This window comes from Melanostigma gelatinosum (assembly GCF_949748355.1).
Source record: "Melanostigma gelatinosum genome assembly, chromosome: 19".
In the NCBI taxonomy this organism is placed as follows: Eukaryota; Metazoa; Chordata; class Actinopteri; order Perciformes; family Zoarcidae; genus Melanostigma; species Melanostigma gelatinosum.
Window position 1 is genome coordinate 13,489,208 of NC_136652.1, and position 25,247 is coordinate 13,514,454.

A 25,247-nucleotide genomic window follows, 5' to 3' on the forward strand; every position below is an offset into this window, starting at 1 on the left:
AACCGCTTCCTGCTCGGTCTGGTCATTTAACAGGTGGGTGCACTTACTACAGAATATACGTCTTCATCTGCTCCTACGGGGAATAATTCAAAGTTAAGATCTCTTTGAATGTTTTGGTTATTTTGTTTCTCGGGTTTGTTGTCCAAGCTATCATTTGGTCACCATGGAGACGGATCGTGAACGCGCATTTGTCATTCACAAAAATAAGACATTATTAGGATGTTCTTTCTAGAAATATTTTAACAATTTGGACTCACTGTTGAACCTGTCAGAGCTATATAATTAAGTGTAAGTGAGTACTAGCCTTCTACACTTACATAACATTTGAGGTACTTGTGTTTTACTTGAATTTTGCTACTTTATACCACATTTCAGAAGTAAATATTGTACTTTTTACCCTACTACATTCATCTTACAGTTATAGTTACATTGCAAATTATGATTTGCATGCATTTTTTTATATCCTATAAAATATGATGCATTGCAATCATTTCAATTAAATGCAATCATAACAATGGTATGGGCTATAATCTGCTGTATAATGAGTACTTTTACTTTTAATAATTTAAGTACATTTTGTTGATCATACTTCCATACTTTTACCTAAATAAGATTGAATGCAGGACTTTTATTTGCCATAGGAGTCATTTTAAATTGTAGCATTGCAACTTAAGATCACTCAAAGGATCTGGATACCTCTATCATCTCCGCTTGCCAAGCATCAAATGTTATTCATTACAACTTCCGATGCATTTTACACCTGCTGTTCGTTTTCTCTTCTGGCATTATCCTTATTTTATGTTTCCCATCAGTGTGACACCCTGTCACCACCTGCATAATGAACTCAAACCACTGAAGTCATTGGCAGACTGTCTCGGCAAATGTCACATCAGCCTAAATGGCCTCTATGGATAGAAAACATGAGGTTTGCAGCCCCTTCATTCCACGACGTAACGCAGTGAGGAAAACAAGTGCAGAGATTGTCAGTGAAGCCAGACGGTCCCTGCGAGTCCACTCCACTCAGCGACCATTTACTCCCAGAGATGGACACAGGCAGCTTTTTGGAAAAAGCATTGTTTGCGCTGACCGTGAGGGCAGACCTCCATCTACCTTTAGGTTAGTTACACATTTCAATTAAATCTGCTTCATTTTTCAGGTCCTGAGATCAACTGTGGGACTCGTTGAATAATTTGACTTTTTTTTTTCACTCCTCAGTCTTCATGCTCAAAATTTTGATGCACCTGACTCGAGGCCAGGTTCAGGGACACGCCTCTCTCCTTTAGACCATGTAAGTTATCTCACACACACACACACACACACACCTTCATGCAGTATGGTAGTTCAGATAGTATTTAAGTTTTAAATGAAGGTGTTATTTGTTGTAACATATTTGCATCTTTTGATATTATTAGCATTACCATGAAAACTGAAAAAGGATGTGGAGTAAACACGCCTCTGTACACCAACATGAAAGCATATTCATTTTAATAAATGGGATTATTATGTTAATATATATGAAATAAAAAATAGGAATGCATGAGTAACCAAAATAGTCTCTTGACATAATAACTTTCATTTGTGGATTCAAGTTGTGGCTCATTGTTCACACCATCATATTCCACTGATATGTTTGTGTGGTACCAGAAGCCAAAGTTTCCAGTCCACTCTGATGTTGAGGATCCCTTCAAGGCTTTTCCTAAAACCCCCAGTGCCCCACAGGAAGTGAAGAAGGGGGTGCGAGGGACGCGGGCACGCCTCCTCAGGGCTGGATCGCTCACCACGTTGTCTCCTGTAGAGGGACACAAAGACAGTAAGGAAAACATATTTCTGTAAGATCAAGAGAAAAAAGATGGTAGACACAAGTAACGTTGTTATTATTACCGAACTATCCATGTTGTGCTTACAAAGAAAGTGTTAGATGGTGCAGTTTTTAAACAGGGAGACAGTAAAAAAGAAAACCACACCCCATTTATTTTACTCGTTGCATCCCTGTAAAGGACTAGAGCCAGAGTAGTTTTCGAGAAAATGAATGGAGCCATTCACGTGCCGATATTATTCCTCATTTACAGCCGACATTATTCCTGATTAACATTCTCTGTGGTTGGGCTGGGTGAAAAACCTGATTTACTGTTTTGAGTGGGAAATGAAAGTGCTCCTTCTCTCTCTCAAACCTTGTCTTGCAAATCTGCTCTGCTATTTGGAGCAATGAAATAGATAATGAGGATGTTTAAAAGCATTGACTGGATTTGGAAATCTTTGAATTGAGTACATGTGCATATATAGTTTACAAATGTACTTTTATAGTGAAACAAGCACCAACAACACTGCAGCATATAGCGGCAACCTGTAAATAACTTACCACATCCTTTCTGTGTGTTTAGTGAAAGAACGATTAAATCCAGGCCCAGCACAAAAGCAGCTGTCAGCCAAACGACTCCCCAGTACAGACCACACCGAGCTCCGCAGTGGTCCCCACAAACCAGGCCAACGCAGAACAGCAAGTGAAAGGTACAGAAAGGCCTCTGTTTGACTTGCAAGATCTGTCCTTCTCTCTTGTCTACCCCCCCAACCCCCAACCCCCAAACCCCCACCCCAAGTGACAGTGCGACAATGACTTGAAGATTTATAGGCACACAAAGGTTGCAGTGGTAGCCATTACAAGATGGGGTTGATTGTGCCTTCCATTTTTGCCTTTCATTAAATCTTCCTCCTCCTCCTCCTCCTCCTTGCTTTCTTGCCTATCTCTTTGCATTTCCCATTTTGGTCCAGAGATATAGCTTAGTAAGGCTGATATCATTATAAGTGTTGTTTTTTTTGTGCTATGCTTAACACATGATCCAAAAGTCAACAAAAATTAAAACAGAGGCTATTGCTCAATCTTGATTGACATGTCTTTATACTGTACAGGGACGAACATCAAACAAAGTCAAATCCGGTGTTAATGACTAGTGTTTTATTTTAAATACATTCAGCTACCATCCCTGACAGCTGATCAATTTAGTTAGGCCAGCAACCAATATTTCAAATTCTTCAACTTGAGCCACTCAAGCCCATTTTACAACCTCATATTATTTACTGTACACTATATCTTGGTCACAGTGAAATGCAGCTCCATTTTCAGTGGAACTACCTCTATCTGTCACGACTATCATGTGTCAGCCTTCACACTTTCACAGTACAGAAAGCTCTGCTTATTTCTGCCGACCTCATCAGCTGTGTGTCAGAACGAGGGGCATAATTCTGGGCGTGGTGTCAGGGGCTGTCGTTACAATCCATCCGACGATCGATTGGGTGGGGCAGCTGAGGCTGTAGAGGGACGGACGGACCATAAAACACTTTTACAGGAAATCTGGGCTATTGCCCTCAGCACAACCTCCCCCACCACCGCCCTCACAAGCCAAGTTAACATGCAATGTTTATGTAACTTGTTGCTGACAAAGAGAAGTCCCAAGAGGTCAGGCTGCGGTCAATTCATGAGTCAAGAAGCTAAGATTAAACACTTCTCGATTGGTGTCAGGTCAGAGTTTTTGAAGCACTGTTGTTGCAACGATCTAATAAAAAGGTACATTAGACAGAGACAAACAAAGTGAAAATCACAGAGATAGTCAAGACACAAGTACACGGACTGCAAGTATAGACACAGCATGACAGATTAATATGAGGAGTTGGATGAGATTTAAAGATAGGGGAGATTAGACATCCACTAGGTACTTTTTCTCCAATAAGCTGGAGCTTTATAGCTCCAAATGGCTCTCTATTAGATTTGGGTGCCCATCTGGGCAAGGCTGGCAGCAGCGTGTGTTGTGACTGCAGTGCACTGGCCAGGCCTAAGACAGGGATGAGGTCATGTCTCAGAGAATGCAGCACCACACAAAGAGGCCTTATTATCAGGCTCTTAATCCTATCATACAGAGCCAAAGCCCCCTCTCTGACATTCACTGCAACAGACCTTGGCCAGCTCCCCTGCTACATATGCCCTGTGTGCCATTTTACACCAATCACTAAAATCTCCTCCAAAATGAAAGTGCACTCTATACTCAAACCCGCACACTGTCTATTACTGATAATGCGATCAAGCAGCGCCTGCTGGTGATCCTCCAATGGAATGAAAAGGAGACATTTTTACAATAGCTAGGGCCATTTTCTGTCTCACACCTGTCAGCAAAACCGTGAAATTAGGCTCACTTGAGTGTAAGAGCTCAATAAGCTGAGAGTCCGCCTTTTGTACTCGTGTCATTGTAGAAGCTTCGGAGTCCTGATGATATGATAATGTCTGTCTTTGACAGGAGTGATTACACTTTTCCATATTTTCTATGATTGAGTCACTCTTTAGTGTGGGACTTGTCGAGTAAATCTTACAGTTATAGCAGTGATTAGGACGACTCACCATGCTGCTTGTGTTTATCTATTTATTGATAGTTCTTTTCTCAGTTGGTCACACAGTAAGTAGTCATAAGACACACTGCCTGTCGTGTTTTACAGTTGTTGCATTGAGTCACTCTCTTTGTATCTGCAGACTTAACAGTGACATGCAAAGAGTAAGATGCAACAGTGACATGCAGAGGGAAAGCCACAACACATAGCAGAGCATGACAAGGGGTGTGTTTTTTAAAAGCACTTTACGGTTACTGCACACAGGCGGTGAGGCTGTGGAGACGGCTCACAGTGACAAAGCATGAACAGCTTTAACCAAACTGCCCACAAAGCTCAGATCTTAGTTCCTGTCTGTTGGGGATTGCAGTTTGTGATGCACAACGCCACACACGCCTGCACAGGACACAAAGATTCACACAAAAACTTACAAGCAGTCGCGCACAAACAGACATACACGTGTATCTGCATGCAGATATACAAACACAGACACACGCACATTCGAGATAACGGCGCCTGCACACGCGTCTCAACCTCTGCTGCAACAGGGACACCTAGTGGCTCTTGGTGAAAATACGCCTGTAGCCTTGTTGACCGAATATAAAGTCAGCATCTTTTCACGGACAAGTATTCGTTGACACTTTGACTTCTTTTTTTACTATTACCTTAATGTCCACATGAGCTCCCAAAGTCAATTCAATACAACTAAACTCGTCAGCAGTCACATACTGTATGACTCATTTCCCCATTGTGATGTAACTCGACACTGTCCTTGTGTTTCTTTGTGCCAACAGTAGAATAAAGCAGCCCGGTGTTGACTCAGGCGTTCGACTCACCGAGAGCGCAGCAGGACGGAGAACAGGTTTGTCCAGATATACTAATTGAACCTCTTTCGAGGCTTTTTTTATTTTACATATTTAACATGAATGGTACATTTTGTACAGCATGTAAAGTACAGGTACAACTTTTCCTGACATACCACTCAACCATTCAGTGACTTTACTTGTATTTTCTATGATGGTCTCTAGCCAAACTGAAATCAAGTGTGTCAAATTATTAGACTAAGACTTGAGCCCAGAAATGGGATTTCACAAGCAGCATAGGCACACCTCTCCCTCAGTAACTGAACACCCCTTCTTGAATGTCAAACTTTGATTGGGGTGCTGTTGCTAAGAGCCTCATTTTCCACCATGAGAGGCAGCCAGCCAATAGCTGAGAGAGCTGTTGGTTTGGGCCACAACAGTTTCCTGCAGCACACCATGAAAGGGGGTATGCAAAATGTTAAACAAAAAAGTTGCATGCCGTGTGAGATTGCAGACATTTGCGTGCACAAACACGCGTGTTTTCATCACACGTGCGCACACTCAAATGCCCACATGCAGACTATTTCAGCACAGAAACAGAAATAAGAGGAAGTGTAACTGTGGATGGTGACCTTTCATTGTGGCATCAAACTTCCTGCTGTTTTATTTTAAGACGGTGAACTTGTGAACCATGCGCGCGAGCTCATTTTCATTGTCTGCGTCGGGTTGTGGTAATTGGCTGACTTCAATTCTCTCTTCACATTTCAGAGCAGGGGAACGGAGTCAACACAACAAGCACGGAGGAGGATGCAGAGTCATTGGTGTGGAATAATACGATTGCGCCTCGTCTCCAACAACTAGAGCGTGTGGCTGCAGGTAGTGTGGGCAATGCAATTAGAAACCCAATAAAAAAAAGTGCAAACATGTGACATGCATTAGTTTTGACCAGGTCCATTCATTTGATCCAACGAATATCAAATTGCTGTCACCAACTTCACTCACAGTATCACTTTTCAATATTATTATTTTTCTTTTGGGCTGAAGAAAGTCTCTGAGACGAATCTAAAAGAATGTTGGTGCAGTGACTTTGGTCTTTTTTTAAATTAAAAGTAAGCTTCTCTTCGTCGTCTATGTTTCCTAATTACATTTCACTTTCAACCAGCAGGTTTTACCATTGGCAGATAGTCATGCATGAAGTCTCACACAATGAAAAAGCACTGTCACTTCAACCACTGAAGAAAGGCAAACAAAACAGTCATTTGTTTGGCATCCATGTAGAATTGTCTGAGCCTGAAACTGTAGTCTGGCAGCCATGAAATGAAATACATGGCTGTAAATATTTTAACACTACAAATTTAATGGAAAATTCATTTGAAAGATACATATTAAATATTTATTGTACCAAGTGCCTTCTGGCTCATGCATAAAACACCTTTCGGAATCAGTGGGAAATGCAGTGAAATGTTGAGAGTGAGGCTGCAGCCAACCTTTTTTAGAAATGGCCAAACCCTGTTATTTCTGCAAGGAAAACATTTATTTTACCTCAAAAACAAGGAAAAGACTCCACCCTTTCTCTTCCTCTGCGTCAAGATCGCAGCTGCCTGTTGCAGAATTGTTCCCCTGCATTTGACCATTGAAACACAAAGCTGCTTAGAAAAGGGAGCGGAATGTTATTTTACTGCTGACCAAGGCATTATTGATGTTGAGGATTTAACCTCAGGTTCCTCATGCTAATGATAAATGTACACCTTGCATATTGCACATACATACCATACAAGATACACAAAACATCAATCATCTGTATTTATATGGACACACCCTTGCCAACACACACACACACACACATGAGGGTATTTTCATTTTGGGCTGTTTGCTTTCTCCGTGAATGTTTGACATGCTGCCCTGAATTTGACATGATTGTTTTTCCTTTTGCAATATCTGGCTTCCAGCGATGCCAGGCAGCTCTGAGGGCTCGGTGGACCGACTGTGTGATTTGTGTGACGGTCTCCATGGCACCTTGGCAGACGCGGACATGCTCGGCCGATGCTGTAAGAGGAGGTCAGGGATACTTCGAACACTGTTCCGCCTCGTCGACCTCAACTCTGCCCAGCTCAACCTGCACATCGCCGAGCTCTGCCTTGCTGTGAGTCGTCTGTGCCTATGTGGGCGTCAGCAAGTCTGCCACTAAGTCACTATCGCTCGGGCATCCAGGGCATATGGGCACTAAATACTAAAGTTGTGTGTTTGATTTTTTTGCATTTGTCTCCCTAGCTGTGTGTGAGTGGAAACAACCTGCTCAACATCTGTAAGCTCATCTTCCAGATCAGCCGCAGTGAAAGCAACGACATCCTCTTCCAGAACAACTCTCACACTATCATAGGTGAACGCTGTTCGAGGTCACGGGGATCTAGCTTAGGTTTCCTATTCTGTACCAAGTCCTGTGTGCTAAAATATATGTGAGTAAAAAACACAGTTATTTTGTGTCATTGTAAAGAAACGCAATGTTAAATAATCTACTTTCTGTGTTTGTTGGCTGATGTCGATTTTCCCACAAAAATGTTTTTGTTTATGTCTGGCATATGAGCTGCTCCAATCTGTCTGTCCGTTCTATATATGTTTGGTCATACTTGTGTCTGGTCATTTACCATGGAACCTCTTTACCAGGTCATTAAAGATTGCCAATGTTTTTCTTCCCAACAGTATGGAAGGTAACGTTTGTTTTTTTCTTGTGTCTAGACTCATTTCTGGGCATTTTGAACAACGAGGATGTGTCCTCATCTGGAGAAGCTCTGCTGTACTGTGTTGGGACTCTGAAATTTCTCTCAGGAAACAGTGCAATCATCAGACTCCTGCTAGACAAGAACTGTGTCGGTGTGGCTCAGAAACTCATCCAGAGGCTCTGCACAGCTGAAGACACCAACTTCACAATAGCGGGGCACATCCTTGTACAGGTGTGTCACACTCAGCACTGCTGGCAACGTTTTAAAGGATATTTTAAATAGTTTTGAATGATTTATTAGATATTTTATGTAACCAATAGCTTTTGTATCACTACTTGTGGAAGCATCTACTCCTGTTTATTAAATAATAGACATACTTTCTCTACAGTTTGACTATGCGAGTTAAAAACAATGTACTAGGAACACAACTTAAATAATATTCTTCGTGTTTTTGTTCGATGATGTAGACTTTCCCACTATTAGACAAACATGTTTATTTCTGGTATATGTTCTCTGCTGGCCTGGCCACTTCATTCTAAAACACACAGTGCTTCACTCTTCCGAAAATGATTACTGCTAACTGCACAAGTTGGCTCAAGCAAACGGCTCATTTGATATCTAACACAATTCATTATGTTGTTAAAGAAAGGAAACACGCAGACTAGGACTTTCCAGAACGCCCAGTGCTGCCGTGCGTTGGAAATGACTGTTTCCCTTTTTATGATAAAATGATTAATGTCCATCCTGAATAGTTTCCGGTCGCTCTGCTGTATGGCGTCCTGTACGGGCCAACGGCCAGCCTTAATGAGCATATGACCAGCACAATACCACAACACTGAAACACACCACTGGCCTAAATATCAACGCTTTGATACAGCAAGTACATTTGTGTACATTTGTTTCTTGCCATCCAACACTCACACGCTTCTCTCTGTCGACCTTTGACCCCTTTAGCTGACAGCAACCTTGAGGAACCTTGCAGATCACCCTGATTCCCGTCCACTCTTCATCTCCTTCTCCATACTGTCAGAGCTCTGTGTGGTGCTGCGTCATCGCCGCAGAGACCCGGACATCTGCACCAACATTTCCAGAATATACAGGTATCACACATGCACTTCCATCAGCATAAATTCTTCCTTATATCGTCCTCCTCCTCTCCTCGGCTCACAAACACAAACCATCATCACCTGTTGTGAGCGGAATCAAAACAGCCCTTTTACAGCTCTTTTACTTTCTAACCCCAGCAGTGACTTTGCGTCGAACTCCCCTGCTTTCTTTTTTCCTCTAACATGGAGTCTTTGTTTGTAATTTGGTCTCGCAAAACAAGTGTTTCCAGAGAAACATAGCCTTTGGCAAAGTAATTATACATCTGTTTTTGTGTCCGAATCCTAACAAAAACACTGTAGGGTAGTGACGCAGCCAGTTGCTAGTTGCCAGTTGCTGTAATGTAATCGTTTTTTAGCTTTTCCAGTGGAGTTCTGAATGTGCAAATGAATTTAATTGTGACGACGTACATGCAAAGAAAAGGCTACTGCATGCACAGTTTAAAGTAAAGTTGATGTTAGGACCTTTGGTCTGTTCAAAACGATCACATCTAAACTAGAAGTAACAAAAGTAAGATGCTGTGTTGCTCACTCAGAGTTAGACACGACATCAGTAAGGTGCTTTAAGTCACACAAAGCTCCGAGCAAATAAAAAACTGTGCCAACAGTTTACAAAACTCACTTCCAAGGTTACACTAATCTGACAAAATGTAAAACTGGGTATTCTGTAACTGTATATGCAGGTACTCGGAGAGAAAATACACGTGTACAATAGTTTAAAGGGAGACGATGCAACTTGTGTAACAGTAGTGCAGCAGCAAAGACTCAGGTGAGCAAACTGACTCTGTAATGTCAGTTACACACATAAAGCTTGCCAACATTAGCTAATATTAGCCACCTTCAGCTGCTGATCATACCAGACCAAGTAAGGCTGTAGCAGCAAAACCTTTGAGTACACTGAAGTCAGCAGTAATGCATTTTATTGCTTGTCAAAAAAAAACAGTCACATTTAACTGTCAAGAAGAAGAATGTGTTATTTCTTTCTTTAAGTACTTGCAGGCAAAATATTTCACATGGAATTTAAGCTGGAAGTGTACTGCTCTTTTACTGAACCAGACTTGAGCTCAGCTGTATCGGTCCCTCATCATTCAACTTATTCCACCGATGCGCTGCACTTCTTGCTTCAGAATAAATGCAATGCAGTAGATTTCAGCTGTACACTTGAGCTTTTGCAGAGGCACATGGGAGAATGGTTCAATTGCAATGATGCTCTGAATCCCCATCTTCAGTTGTTCCCTTAAGGTTTCAACAGAACCTGTCTCAGTGTTTGAAGCACAAAATAAAACATTTTGCGCTTTCGTGTTCGTTAGAAGTGTTTTTCCAATACAGCCCAAGATAATGAAAGCATGAAAGGTAGATCCCAGTCCAGAGCTACTTATCCATTAGCAGTGTTGATTTAATATCTCCAAATTAAGTCAACATAGCGGAGCAGTCAGTGAGTGGAATAGTCAGTGGTATTTGTTGTCCCATCTCTCCCTCAGTAAACTCTCCTCTTACTCGGAGTGCCGCCTCGCTCTGGCCCAGAACCCCAACTGCTACCAACTATTTTTAGAACTGCTGAACAAACATCACCAAAAGCAGGTGAGTCCACGGACCTTCTCTTGCGTGTGTGTGTGTGTTTGAGTCTGTGTGTATTAAAGAGAAGTGAATGTTCAGGCGTCCATGATGATATCCACTAAACATGTTTACCCCCAGAGCAAGTTGTTTATGTGCCTCAATTCCAAGAACATTCTGTCCATTGGCACGAAGCATTCTGGTCTTATTCTTGCGTGTGTTTTGACATTAACTCGTCCCGGGAGGGCCTGAGTGAATCAACGAAAGGGGCGGAGAACAAGAAAAAGAATGAGGTGAGCGGATAAATAAATTAGAGGTGATACAGAGGTTGAGGGGAGGAGTGATAGAAAAGAGGAGTTGGAACAGAAGAAAAGGGTGGGGCTTTGGCAATCATACATGACTGACATGTGTTCTTAATCTCAATGAAAATAAACACACGCCCACGCCTACAAATACACACACACACACACACACACACACTGGAGAGTAATACATGTAATAAGCACCTCGTCCCGGGACATCCAATACCAATACCACTGCTGGTTTATGGAAGAAAATAGTGTGTTCTCAGCTCACCTGCTCCTCATGTTATTTACTAAGTGGAGACAAGAGTGACGCACAGGGTGTCATTTGTCACCGTTTCCTCTGCAAGTGTGTGATAACTCATCGAAAAGATAGGGTGTAGTTACCTTCAAACATGTCCAGATATGGACCTATGGGGGAAATGAGTGACACTTGACAGGGCATGCTCACGATGCTGCAGGTCAAGTGGCTGGTGAGCTTGAATTACTCATTAAATCTCATAGGATCTAATGATGACTGAATGATTAATATTCTGCAGTGCTCAGGAACACCCTTGGGGGAGATCCTTTTTTGAGAACATATGCAGTAAATATACTATACTAAATATACTAAATTCATATATAAATATTTTATTATAACTGTTGTGGCAGGAATGACGAGAAGAGACATAGTAGTTGGAGTTTGCAACCAGCGGGAAGTGTTTTAATAATGTACACAAGGTAACACTCACCAAGTCCAAAGTATTAGTTCTTACAGCTTACTCTTATAGTCTAAAGTCACAAACACAAACACAGCACATCTAGTCTCCTCATTATGTTCTGCTCTCATGTCCTCGTCTGGGTAAAGATGACATTCTGGCAGGACAAGTGATACATATACGGGAAATATTTTGAATGATATATATATATATATATATATATTCCAATTTGTCTGGCGCGCCTTTACCACTTTCAAGGAATGTTGTGATGAAACCAGAGTGTGCTAACTTCAACATAACAAGTTATATGAGGATTTTCTTCAACATAACCATCAAGCAAAAATGTCAAAAGTTTGCTGGTTCCAGCTTTTTCTCTGTTTTGAATTATATATCTTTCGTTTTTGGATTGTTGATCGGACAAAACAAGACATTTGAATACATTGTCTTAAGCAGTGGGAAGTGCTTAATTTAAGAATAAGCAGAATAAGACAGCAGCTGGCAACAGTTCAAAGACGTACTTAGAAGTCTTGGTGAGTTGGAGTCTGGGAAGCTGGGCCGGTTCAAGAATTTTCACAAACACAAGAAGCTACTGAACATGAGCTGTTACTTTGGCCGTAGCATTAGTTCCACATTGGTGAACTGCATGATCTGGTGAAAACTGGAGTGACGAGCAACCAGTAACAACCAGTAAGAAACACAAGAGATGAGCGAGATGCACAGACAGGAATGAAATGTTTATAGTTTCATCCCTAAACTATCCATTCATGTGATAGATAAAAGAAACTTGTACAAGCACGCTCAAAATATATGTCCTTTACTATCTGCATACTATTTACCTCTAGCACTGGACACGTTAAAATGCTGTACGAGAACAAGTGGATCAGTTGTATAAGATGTTTGAAGCCATTAAGTAGCTTTTCCCAATGCAGTCTGGCCTTTCAGCAACATTTGCAAAATAAAGAAACTGAAGACGTTTTTTTTGTTGGTTTACTTTCAATCAAATAATTGCACAAAGATGCACATAGACCACTGCAGTACTCTTCACCGTTCTCCCACAGGACCTCGTCGTGCGCCTTCTTTTCACCCTCGGGAACCTCACGGCCAAAAGCGACGAGGCTCGATGGCAGCTCTTTCAGTGCGAGGGCTGCATGGACACACTGCTGCAGCTGTACGACGCCTACCAGCGTAGAGACGGCTCACCACACACACAACCACAGAAAGGTCCTCGGGCCCCTCCAGCGAAAGTGCTGCAGGACGAGGACGTGCTGGTGAAGCTGGTCAGGGTGCTGGCAAACATGTGCAGCCACCCGGCTGTAGGTCCAGCTCTGGCAACCCACACAGCCTGCATTCAGCTGCTGATGGAGACACTTGGTGAGCAGTTTAATTAAACTACTTTGAAAGTTGAAAAATAGAAGATACAGTCAGAAGAAGATGTACGCCAATCACGTTTCTAGATTTGTTCTTATTGTACATGTTATACAAAGGGAGCAGTGTGTGAAAATCTGGAGTTCTGAAGTTTAAAAATAGCTGTTTTGTGCATTGTGAGTACAGTATCTGCTAAGCACCCAACCACTTCCCCTGTGCTGGGAACAAGTCGAAAACACGCTCCTCATTTTGTCTGTTCAATCCATTGCTCGCTTTCCTTTCAGTGCTTTTCGTTCAATGCACATCCTCTTTCGGTTTACCTGTTGTTTCTTCAAGTCTGACAGAGCGAAGCGCTTCACTGCATTTGCAGGATGTTCTGTCACATCTCACAGCCGACTTGGTTTGTGTGTGTGTGAAATTCTCCCATGTGGTTAGATGGTTTCAAGACAGGCTGAACTGATACGCAGGTGGTTGTGAAACTCTCGATTTGTCTGTTGCCTGCCTCCTACACACGTCATGGCAGTTGGGAGAGAAAATGAAATAAACACAATTCAGCAAATGAAGACAGAAACTTAAAATAAGTGAATGGGGGAGATGATGGAGTTGGTGTGACAGCTGGATACAGAAAACAAAATCTCAGTAGCGGATAAAAGAGTGAAAGAGCGGGGTTGGCTGATCCATCTCCTGTTTTGATTAAGTTTATGACAGGCCGTGCCGCTTTACAGAGCTATTTTGGGGGGTGGCACACAACAAAGCGGCATTTCCAGTCAGAAACAGAAACGAAATTCAATGCGACACAGCCGCCTGTTGACGCCGACCGCAATATCCGCGATTTATGACTGAGCACATGACATCTGCTGCTATATCAGGAGCAGACTCAGTTTCCAAGTCGCTCACAGTGTCACGGCTGGTTGGATTGGGCCACATTGACCTTTGTATATATGCCAGCTCATGATCAAACTGTCTATATCAAGCAAAAACCACAGATAACAGCCACTTTTATGATAATCTCACAGTGTCACATCAGTGTGGCCCAAGCTGTAATGTGCAAAGGCTGTATTTATGCATGTATTTATCATATTTAAATAGTTCTATAATAGTTATATTTATTGTATTTATAATCTGCTCCTCTTCATCAACATAAAAGGAAGTAAAGCTGTCACCTGGATTCACCGGGTTGGTCATTAAAAGGTGAAGAGCTGTGTATTTTGAGTTCTCTGTGAATGCACGAGTTCTGATCATAATCTCTCACATTATGTTGAGACTAGAGACCAGAATGAGGGAGTAGAGGGCAGACATCTTTCATAAATGAAAGCCTGTTCAGTGCGGATGCTCCCTCTGTTGGTTGTATTTTATACAGGAGGATTTTTAAGGAAAGGTTTGAGACATTTACTTCAAGATCTCTATTAGAAATGATGTTCATTCAAGGTTAAGCTTAGCAGTGGCTTTTCATTTTGTGTTTTTGTGGCACAGAGCTGAGGTGTGTGCAGGAAAGCGAGGAGCTATTGGTGAATGTGGCTGCCACCATCAACAACCTGTCCTTCTACCAGGAGGAGAGCTCTGTATTCAGATGCAGTCAACTCACCGTGGCAAAGTGTAAGACTAAAAGACTGTGGAGCTGAAAAATAAAAACAACAGGTGTATTTTGCTGATTGTAACCCCCCCCCCCCCCCCCCTCCCATTTCCCTGCTGTTGTTCAATTCCCTCCCCCTTTCACACCCCCATTTCTCTCTTTTCCTTTGCCCACTCTTTCTTTTTATTTCAGTGATGTTGAAGCTGGTGCTCTGCTCCAGCATGGACGCCATGCTTGAGGCCACCTGTGCATATGGAAATTTGTCACAGTCCAAGGATGTACGGGACTTTATCATGCAAAACAACGGTATGTGGTGGACACAAACATCAACAGACACACGAAAAACCCTCCATCATGAGACTATATTCACTTCCTATTTTGGTTAAGCCATAAAGTATTCATTAACTCTTTCTGGAAGGTGAGCTAAGAGTTGCCATGTTAGAATCAAAAAAGGATCTAGGCCTAGCAATACACAGAAAGTCATTTTAAAAGGCGTACGTAAATATGCCTAAATCTTATCATTCAAGCACAGATACAGAATACTGGGCACCTTGACACAGAAATGCCCAGTACAGTATCTCTGCATACTGTGTCGTGTTTGGTCTGGACTTATCTGCAAGGCCAGCTACAGTCACTATGAACTTGCCGGCTGACACTGGCGATAGCTGCCCTCTCTTATCTTTGCCCTACTTTGTCTTCGTCTACTCCCTCACACCATCATCTTTCTCCGCTCTCTCTCCCTCAGTGCACCAGTTTGTAGTGACACTGCTGGACTCAAAAAGCACTGAGATGTGTATTTCAGCCTGCGGGGTCCTCACCAACCTGGCTCAGGACCCTCCCAACAGGGCCAGTCTCTCAGTGGAGGGGGCTGTTGCCAAGTAAGGACGAATGCAATTGGAGATTAGGAGTCTGTTCATGTGTGTGTGTGTGTGTGTAAGAGCATCTTGGTGCTCATAACCAGTATCATAAAACAATATAAAATCAGTCGATAACGTATATATATCATTTTGAGATATCACCATAATTATTGTATTCTATATGTTATGCCAGTTGGTCAACTGTTTGTCAAAGTATCGTTGACACAATTATGCGCTTATTCCCTTTCTTGCTGAGCATTTGATGAGAAGATCGATACCACTGTCAAGTATTTGCACTAAATATGAAGCTCCAAGTAAGAGACAGTTAGCTTAGCTTATTCTAGCTTAGATAAAGACTGGAAACCAGAGGGAACAGCTAACCGTCTGAAGGAAACCAAATCCATCACTTCTAAAGTTGACTAATTCACACATTGTATTTGTTTTTTTTTGATTCATCTATACAGAAATAGTACTATTACCTTTGGTCAGAGCCACACTAGCTGTTTCCCCTCCTGTTAGTGTTTCTGGTCTTTATGTTAAGCTAAGCTAACTGGCTGCTGGCCTTAGCTTCATATTCAGCAGTTATCATGTTCTCGTCCATCTCTCAGCCAGTAAAGGTTGTGTTTTCATGTCTTTCCCAAAATGTTGAACTATTCCTTTAATATCAAACTGAACTAATGCTTTCTGGAATTATTTTGCAAACATATCATCAGTTGCAACAGAGAGTAAACTGTTTTGGGGCGAAATATGGTCTTCATTTTAACAAGCATGAGCACAACAGCTCCACTGACATGAACAAGATGCCAATAATCATCACAAACGTGATGTTATTTGTTTACAGTAGTGATACAATTAAGTATAACTACAAATAAAGTATAAATGATATTCTAGTGCTAGCTTCTCACTCCCAAAAGTTATCATTGATGGAACATTTCAATTCTTACTTCCCCTTCAAACACACACACACACACAGTCCTCTTTCAGATGTAGGTCCAATGAAGTGGAGCTAATGCCCACAAACCTGCCGGTCATGTGAATCCCTCTGCCTCGAGTCACGCGATGTGTGTGTGTGTGTGTGTGTGTGTGTGTGTGTGTGTGTGTGTGTGATCAGGCTTGTGGACTGTCTGAGAGACTTTGGACGAGGTGATTGGCAGCTGGTGGGCCAGGTCTGTCAGGCGTTGTGGAACATGATCAGCGGCGGCTCAGAGAAGCTGCTGGACACACAGGAGAGAGAGTCACTGCTGGAGATCCTCACCACATACTTAGGTTGGTACTCAGTGTTATTACTAATTCTTACATTGCAAGGGGGGGGGGGGACATGCTGGAAAGAACATGCTCTTGTTCACATCACTAACCCTCAGAGGAAAGGGAGGACCACACCATCACGAACACTGAGAGGTGCTCATAATAAACCCGAAGCATCTAACTACGCTCTCTCATCCTCTGTCCACTCTTTTTAATTGTGTTAGATGAAGGGGAGGCTCTGAAGTGGATAGAGAATGAAGACATGAGGGACTTCCACAGGGCATGCTGGGAGTTAGAGTTCCTTCCCGTCGCTCACAAACTGATGAAGACGCTCCAGCCTCCGGACCAGACAGCCTGACAAAATGGGACGAGGGGTTAAGAGTTTCATGTTATCATAGAAACCGTAGCACTGTTTTAAACTCTTAAATACTGAACCCAGAGTCCACATAATAACTGTTAAACACCAACCTCCATTGGCTGTAAACGTCTGCAGTTTCTTTTTCAAGGGGGAAGCAGGCGATGCCTTCATTTCTGGGTACTTTCACATTTACAGGGATAATTTAATACAAGCTCTTTGCACATTTATGTAACAGACTTGATCTGCTTTGTAAGCTCGCCGTGTTGTAAAAGGCTCTCGTTATTGACATAACGTTAAAGACAATCGTTTATTGTCTGGTGATTGTGTGGCATTGGAACTTGTACATAATAAAGTAGGTGGAAAAACATTCTTGCTTCTCAAAGCCTTTATTATTACACAGATACGGGGCCAGGCAGTGCTTACAAGTAATAGCAAGTAGCCTTAAGTACAGCATTTCAAAACCACATCGTTATTACATCGAAACAAATCCAAAACGGCACTTAATGTATATTAAAAAAAAAAAAACTGTTGTAAGTTCCTCCAGTTTTCACAATATTGACCGTAAAACAACCACAAGACAGGCTGATGTTTTCAAAAGCCCGAAACAATTCATCAGCCAAAGCTAATAACAAACGTTGTTCTCTACATAGATGTTCTCAGGTTGATATGAAGGACAGTTGGCCGGCTGATATCAAGCCTCCTTAACTGATGTGTCCTATTCCACGTGTAGTCTGTGAATGCCACCGAAATGTGAAGGCATCTCTGCCAGTGGAGTTCTCCTGGTGATTGTGTATCGACAGGCTTCTGTGGCCTCGATGGGAAACACCCTGAACTTCAGACCGCCTCATCTGGGAAGTGAGGGATTTTTCCCAGTGAGGTGTGACGGGGAGGCAAACGGGGAAAGAGGTAAGGGGGGGGTTCCTACAAGGAACCCCCCCTTATCTTAATCCAAATGTTAGTCATGAACAAAGAGACTTTGACCATGACCGCACCACAGGAACAAGGAGCATGACCTGGTTCCCAGTGAGTCACATGGTTCTCATACAGTAAAATGTAACTCACGTGAAAGCTTCTGGACCACACTAAAGACAAACTGAGTTCAGCTTACTGTTGGTGAAGTTTATTATCGAATAGCTGAGTGTACTTTGGAACAAGGTGTTCGAATAACACCATATGTCTTTTCATGATTCATGCTGCCATGGGTTTCATTTCCTATACTTGTGCAACTGAACAGTGGAAGTGAGCTGATGGTGACACCGATTGTGCTGTGACTGTTGAGGCTTCTCCGCATCTACAGTCTCTCTGATGATGCAGTGAAATTAAATTGTTTAGGAGAAAACTACAAATGATACACAACAATTTAATATGATAGTTTATTTTTTTTCCCCATCTTTTTTTTGGATATTTTCATTTTAAAAAAAAGTGTCAGTAACTGACATCAGTCAGAAGTTTGAAAAATAAAAAAAACCTTTCTCTCAAACCACTTCCAAATGTACCATTCCTTTATCATCATCACCCTCCCGCTCCTCTTCATCACTCATTCATCGGTCTGATTCTCTCAATCCACCCTCACAAGAACGCAGTACTTTAATGATTTTAGTAAACAAAAAAACAAAAACAGCAGAAGTTTCACACCTCTGTTCAAAATAAAAAAGAAAAAGCTGCTTTTGCACTGGTTAGACTTCCCCAGCAGGGAAATAAGCACAGCTACAACCTTTTGCGACCGCAGTCGGCCCTGTGTGGGCTCGCCCACCCGCCCCCGAGAAATGGGAACACGGCAGCCCGGTAAGAGTCTCTGCTCACCGAAGAGCACTTCTTAAATGTTTTATCGAGAAAAACAGAAGAGGTATATTCATTTACTGGTAAATTCACAATCCAAAGCTTCGAAAGTGTCAGGGTGGCCAGGCAGCTGGGATAGGCGGAAGACAGATACGGTTAGGGCAACCGGAAGCAAATCCCTCCTAGAAAACCTGGTTTCTAACTCTCTTCTTGATTCGCTTTTTTTCTTTTCTTTCCCCCCCCCCCCCCCATTACCAGAAAAGTAAAGACATCATTATAAACAACGAATGATAAACAGTTATCTCACAATAACAGAGCTACAGCAGAAGCAAGAAGTCTTTCCTTCAAAGTGCCTCGCTTTCTTTTTTGACGCATGAAATTCAAAAAAAACTTTTTTTTCTTCTTCGCACACAAACATCCACACCTCAGTCATCATGAACACAGAAGTCATCCACACGTTTACAGTCAAACTCAATAAGGGCTCAGACAGTGTTCTTTGAGTTTCTTTCCAAACCTCCTGGTTTTCACACACTCCTTGGATTAGCTTACATTGACATTTGAGATTTGAGCTGGGGGGGGGGGGGGGGGGGGGTAATGCAGTGGATTTATAATGGATAGGGACTTGGGGGATATAATGAGGGTTGGGGGGGGGATTTGGGGATCAATATGACCCCATTAAACACATTATGGGAGCAGCATCATCAGCACCGGATAGTTTAGGCACACACAAAAAAAAAAAAAAAAAAAACACCGCCAAAAGTTAATGCTTCCATCTCCAGTTACCACTAACAGCAACTACATCGACAACATCATCCACTTCTCTTCATACAAAATGAAATAAAAAGGTGTTAAAGAAACTAAACAAATATAACAGTGACGACAGAATCACAGTGCAGTCTGTTTCTGGCTGCACAGCTTGCTGGGTTTTTATATATTTTTTTCCTTCTCGGTGGGTCTTCACTCTACCAGGAGACAGACGAGATTGGCAACAAATGTGTTGCATGCTGGAATACTGAAACATCGTCCTGGATGCCTCACAAACTCAAACTCCAGGCGGCCCTCCCTTGGTCAGTTTTGGCACTGCAGGCGACACAAACCGAATGTGTATCCACTTGTAGTTTGAGATGATTTTCTTCAACAGTTCCTTTTATTGTTTTTTCTTGCTTTCATTTGTTCTGATCCTCTTCTCAACACCCATCCAATAAGCTCTGTCACAACCCAGGGCTTCTCTCGTCTCCTCCACACTTTTGTTGAATCCCCACCTTCTCCTTTGATTTTCTTTTTTTCCTTTCTTGAAGTGTCCCAACAACGACGATGACAAACAATAAAAATAAAAAATAAAAACGCCAAAAGCACTTCATGTCATGTAGCGGGTGATCGCTCTCAGAGCGTATAACAGTTCTGCCTGCATTCGCGCTTCCATAAGAAGCAGATTAACGTGGACCTGCAAGAGAGAAAGAGACAGTTATTAAACACTGGACATTAATCAACCAGGTAAAATAGCCGCTTCACATCAGGCCAGGATGGATCAGGATCTTACCTTCTCGGAGTGCTGAAACTGCCTCCAGAAACTCTCGTACATTCGTTTGGTGGTCTTCTCAGGACTACACACCATAGTCTTGATATAGATCTTAAAGCTACGGTCCAGAAGCTGGTTTATCTCCCCGTAATCATAGTCGTCATACCTGAGGAGCACAGAGACACACAATGTTAGGCAACAGTGCTGATTTAACATATAGTCATGCATTACAAAATAAAGGTTACATCCATGGAAATTAGTATAGGAGTAGAGCGGACATTAAAATGCTTGTCTTTGTCATTTGACTAGAACAAAAAAACAATGGCGATTGTCGTTTCTATAATGGTGACAACACGCGTCAGTGGGGCCATTGAGTGATTTAGTGTGGTCGCAGCTCGCTGGAAAGAGACGGCTGGCTAGTTAACTTGTCCTTTACTGGGGTGAGTCTGTGACTTCCTGTAAATCGGTTTAGTTTATTCGGAAGTTAGCCCGCTACAGCAATGGCAACAGTACACGTAAAAATGGCCGCCAAACTGACCATCCTGCTATTGATTGAATGGGAATGTCCGTTCTACCCCTACATATGCCACCCCCCCCCCCATCTCATCTACATCATACAACAAGAAAGATTTTTCTCACCTGATGCCGAACATGCAGTGGATGTAGTTCCAGATGGCCCTGCGCAGCATACTGGTGTCGACATCCTTGTGCGTCGCCATGGTGTTGTAGGTCAGATTGTAGGCCATCTGGAACTTCTCATCCAGCATCTGACCAACATCAGGGTACAGTCTGTTGACCAGAGAGAAACCGTGGTCCTCCCAGCTGTAGTCCTGGAGAACAGAGAAATAAGAAGTAAATAACAGTCACACAGACCCTTCTTTTTAGCGCACTGTACTCTATATTCAGACTGTATTTGATCTCTACCTGCACTCTGAAGGTGGGCACATGCTCCCCTCTCCTGGAGAAGTCCTTGTAGCCATAGCTGGGGTCCTCAAAGTGTCGGGAGATGTCTCTGGCGGGGACACACTCCTCGTCCTCCGCCGTGACCACGAGCATGCTCTCGGTCTTCTCCCTCTCAAAGCGGGTTGCCATCTCCTCCTGGCTGGCCTCCTCGTCGTCGCGGCACTCCTGCAGCTGCTTCATGCGCTCCATCAGCACCTCCACCTCGCCACACATCTCCTAAGGGAACAAAGAGCACGTCGACGGTTAAGAAAGAGTCCTGCAGGAAGCATCCTCACCCAGCTGCTGCATCCACCACACACGGGATGTCTGAGTGCAGGGACCCTCACATGCTCCCGCTCTCCGCACGCACGCCATCCTTCACCACTCACCTGGTTGCCGAGCGGATCGTCACGGTGATTAGCGTGGCCGTTTCCATTGGCGATGTCACAGACGCAGTACTGGCTGAGGGAGGGGGGTCTGAACGTGTGTCCCCCGTTGCAGTGGATCTCCGTCGTGATGCCGCAGCCGAATGTGAACGAGGCGAGGGAGTGGTAGTGTGTGAGGAGGACCACGGCGTGGATGAGCTCTGCGAGAGACCAGCTGTGCTCCTCTGCTTTCAGAAGGCGCTGGAAACAAAATAAAAAAGGAAAAATAAGTATGAGTATAACATCACGGGACCTCTACTGCAACAACTTCCCAATCCTTCCAAGTTATGCAGCTGCAGCTATATTCTGGCCTACACCCATGATCTCAGCCCGTTACGCAAGACTTTTCATGTCTACCCTCCAGACCACGTCCGTCCTCTCACCTCGATGTGTTCCTTGGTGAGAAGCCACGGTCGGTGGGCCAGGATTTTGTTGAGTTCCCCGAGCTGCTGCAGCTTCTGCGGGGCGCCGTCCAGGCCGTTCAGCCACTTGGGATCCCCCCCGACCTGGAGGAAGTCGTTCACGTGGAGGTTGACCAGGTAGGAACACTGGTGTCTAGCTGCCGCCTGCAGGATGAGAGAAGGAGAGATCAACCTCAAGATATCGCTCGACTTTTAACAGGTAAACGAGGCGCGGGGTTGACACCACAGGACAGAGCGTACCATGATGCCGATGTAGTGTCGGTAGTGCAAAGACAAGGGCCCGTCCATCTGGAGCAGGTAGTGCTGCGTCCGGAGAAAACTCCCCAGGTACTGCGGGTGGAAGCCCATCACCAGGGAAATGTTGTCCAGGCGACCGAGGGCTGCAAACGCATCCTCAAATATCGACTGTGTCCTGGCGTCCACTTTACTGACTTGAAGAATCTTACAGGAAAACAAAAAAAACGTCAGATAAGCAGTTTCTTACATAGATGGCATGAGTTAAAAGTCAGTGGTGAGATTACAGGCTGTCTTTTACCTCTTTTTCAGGGATGAATCTGCTTGGTCCGTTTCCTAAGGGTCTTGGGATCCTTACTCCCAAGTCCTGTAAGACAAAAAATGAGTAGAAAACATTCACTTTAGATAACACAGGAAAGCAGAGCAGGTGTTTGTCTGCCGTCCTCACTTCTCATATACGGTCACTGTAATGCTTCTTTGTTTGTCTGAGTCTGACATCAATAACCTGCGAGATCTTTACTGCTCTACAGAGAAACCTGCAATAAAAACTGCGATTCAAAAGGTTTTTCTCCGTTGTGAAAGCAGCATACAATAGCAGAGTCATAATACATTTATGCCAAAAAAAATCTAAATTAAACTCTTTAGATGTCTCGTTAATTGTACAACTAAAACACACACTTTGCCTTCTTACAGAAAGCATCGCCTCTTATGTGTTCTGTAACTTTCCGCTGCTTGTCCAGACATGTCTACGAGCGGACACCGTCCCGCAGCGCACAATGGAGCAGATGAATGAATGACCAACGACTTGAACGTTACTCAGAAATCACACTGGGTTAAAACCACGCGTTTAAACGTGTCACGTAACCCAAGTGAATTCGCAACAGAAATTCATTTCATCTGAGACGATGTCTTGAGCGATGACCCCAAACTCTTCTTACTCGTAAACAAGCCTGCACAAAAGACTGCACTGCAGCTTGTTTGTTCAGAGGAAAAGCGTCGCGTGAAAACGCCAAAAAATGTGACACTTGTCTAAATCCCGACGTCAGGTTGAAGCTTTGAAAGCGGTGCTTTTTTTTAAAACAGTGTTATATATCTGAAGCCCCCTTTCTCTTACCTTTTTGCTAAGTCGTTCACAATGGGCACATATCTTTAACAAGTCTGTCACGGCAAAATAATTATTTTCCACGTTTTCTGCCGGTGCGACCGCGTGCCTCATCGCGTGTCCTCGCTGCACTTTGATTATTTGACGGGAATAAAAAAAATGTTAACCCGTATTCTGAATGGCTCTTTCCTCCTCTCTTTGTTCCTTGAAGCACTCGGCTGTCAGCTCAGCTGTTGCAGCCCTACAGCAGAATACCGTCCTCTCTCGCTCATACATTCGGTAAATAAGTCGAGGCTCGTGTGATTGACGTGCCCAGCGACCAATCAGGTGGCGAAAACAGCCTCCCGGCAAGCCAATGGCGGCGGGGAGAAGCACGCGGGGGCGGAGCTAGCCGTGGAGAGAGAGGGGGGTCCAAAACGTGAGCGGATAGAATAATCCCCCCCCCCCCCCCCCACTCTCTAAGAAAACATCATCACTTCTCTCTCCTTCTTTTGTTCCCTGCTGCCGTTGTTCATGATCGAATGTACTGTAAAGCATTGCAATCTGCATGCTAAACAATGGCAGCAATCAATTCAAGGTGATTGCTTGCTTGCTTCTCCTTCCTAATCACTCCAATCAATACTTTAAAGCAATCATGGATTGGAGTGACCGGCCTGCAGGATTACTAGATATAGTTTTCTGTCACACTGCCAAATGTTGCTGGAAAAAAGGCATATTTGTGGTATCTGTGAAATGTGCATTCAGTGAGAACAACAACAACAACAACCCACAGCCAGCTCCAAACAGCAGCAAGTCCCCCTATTGGCTCCATGCTGCACTGGGGAGGGGGCCAGCAGAAGAAGGTGCTTTGCAAAGATCGGCATCAGCATGCAGCGAAATGGATGGATGGCTGCAGGACCTGCTGCAACAACAACGGCCCTTCAGTTCGTGGGTTTGCACCGCAGCCTATCAGACCACAGATAATGTGATCCACCTATCAGGCCCCAGCAGAAAGGACTCCTTTAAACACTGGGAGGAAGCAGAGACAGGGAAGGCAGGTCTTATGGCGTTGTTTATCCCAGCTTAACAATAACACGTTCATCGGAAAGGTGTAGAACTGGTTTATCACACCGTGGTGGTTAGAAAGTCAATAATTACAAATGAGATGTACCGAAAAAAACATACCACTGTGTACCGTAAATTTTACGTCACATATATAATAGCTTCCTTCAACAACACAAACAGGTCTGGATGTAGAAATTATTTAGTGTGTTGTTTCCTCTGTAGATTGCAACCACATTACAAAAGCATCCACATATTGGCCGGTGTGTGATCGCACACACGTGCACATCTGTGTGTCATGTTTCTGCTCGAGATTTCAAAATAACGTGTTTCCCAAGCAAAACAAAAAAATGACACAAAGACTGATGGGAGGAAAACTACTCAATGATTGTTTGAAAAAACATTTTCACTGCAAAAACTCTGTCTACGAAGGTATTTGGGTGAACAGTGAAGAGACGCCCAATAAAAACAAGCTAAATTTGGTAACGAGGAGATGGTGGGTGGAGGCCAAGAAAAGGCAAGTTAGCCCATGTGCTCTAACTGTGCTGGGGACTTGCAGCTGGTTGCCAAACTGGCCGGGCAGGCTCTTGATTGGAGATAGCACAGTATTCAGCAGGTTCATTGTGTGAATCGAGCCAACAGACCCCCCCCCCCCCCCCCCCCCCTCCTGAGGTCACAGTGTGGGGTGCAGGGCAGCGGTAAACATGTTCCCAGGGCTGGAGTCAGCACTCCCAGGGATGCTGGGAGCCCCATGGCTCAGCAAAGCTGCAGAAGAGGCTGGTCAGCGTTAGGGCTTACGACACGCCGAACCTTTTCACATAAAAGCGCTTAGGC

At 43.6% G+C, this 25,247-nt stretch overlaps 2 protein-coding genes across 3 annotated transcripts in view; one reads left to right on the forward strand and one right to left on the reverse strand.

Annotated features, from left to right (window-relative positions):
• Positions 1–898: 898 nt before the first annotated feature.
• armc2 (armadillo repeat containing 2) lies at positions 899–16,959 on the forward strand (the record flags this gene model as incomplete). Its single annotated transcript, XM_079290820.1, is given in 18 exon segments — positions 899–1,116; positions 1,216–1,288; positions 1,645–1,821; positions 1,823–1,829; positions 2,382–2,508; positions 5,166–5,233; positions 5,943–6,050; positions 7,124–7,317; positions 7,446–7,554; positions 7,911–8,125; positions 8,849–8,994; positions 10,479–10,578; positions 12,610–12,922; positions 14,390–14,512; positions 14,682–14,795; positions 15,235–15,367; positions 16,458–16,612; positions 16,816–16,959. Coding segments are annotated over 18 exon segments (2,514 nt in total). The 3' UTR covers positions 16,950–16,959.
• A 575-nt stretch (positions 16,960–17,534) lies between these two features.
• sesn1 (sestrin 1) overlaps positions 17,535–25,247 on the reverse strand; it is a 47,354-nt gene continuing 39,641 nt past the window's right edge. Inside the window, exons 1-9 of one of the 2 annotated variants that reach the window (XM_079290823.1) lie at positions 23,385–23,603; positions 22,572–22,637; positions 22,277–22,477; positions 21,998–22,180; positions 21,579–21,815; positions 21,172–21,426; positions 20,887–21,077; positions 20,269–20,413; positions 19,312–20,172 (exon numbers count right to left, since the gene is read on the reverse strand). In XM_079290823.1, coding sequence (XP_079146949.1) covers positions 20,086–20,172; positions 20,269–20,413; positions 20,887–21,077; positions 21,172–21,426; positions 21,579–21,815; positions 21,998–22,180; positions 22,277–22,477; positions 22,572–22,637; positions 23,385–23,486 — 1,467 coding nt within the window. In that variant the 5' untranslated portion in view covers positions 23,487–23,603 and the 3' untranslated portion in view covers positions 19,312–20,085. Of the gene's footprint in view, positions 20,173–20,268; positions 20,414–20,886; positions 21,078–21,171; positions 21,427–21,578; positions 21,816–21,997; positions 22,181–22,276; positions 22,478–22,571; positions 22,638–23,384; positions 23,604–25,247 lie in introns of those variants that run through there. The other variant, XM_079290822.1, reaches the window with a different exon arrangement.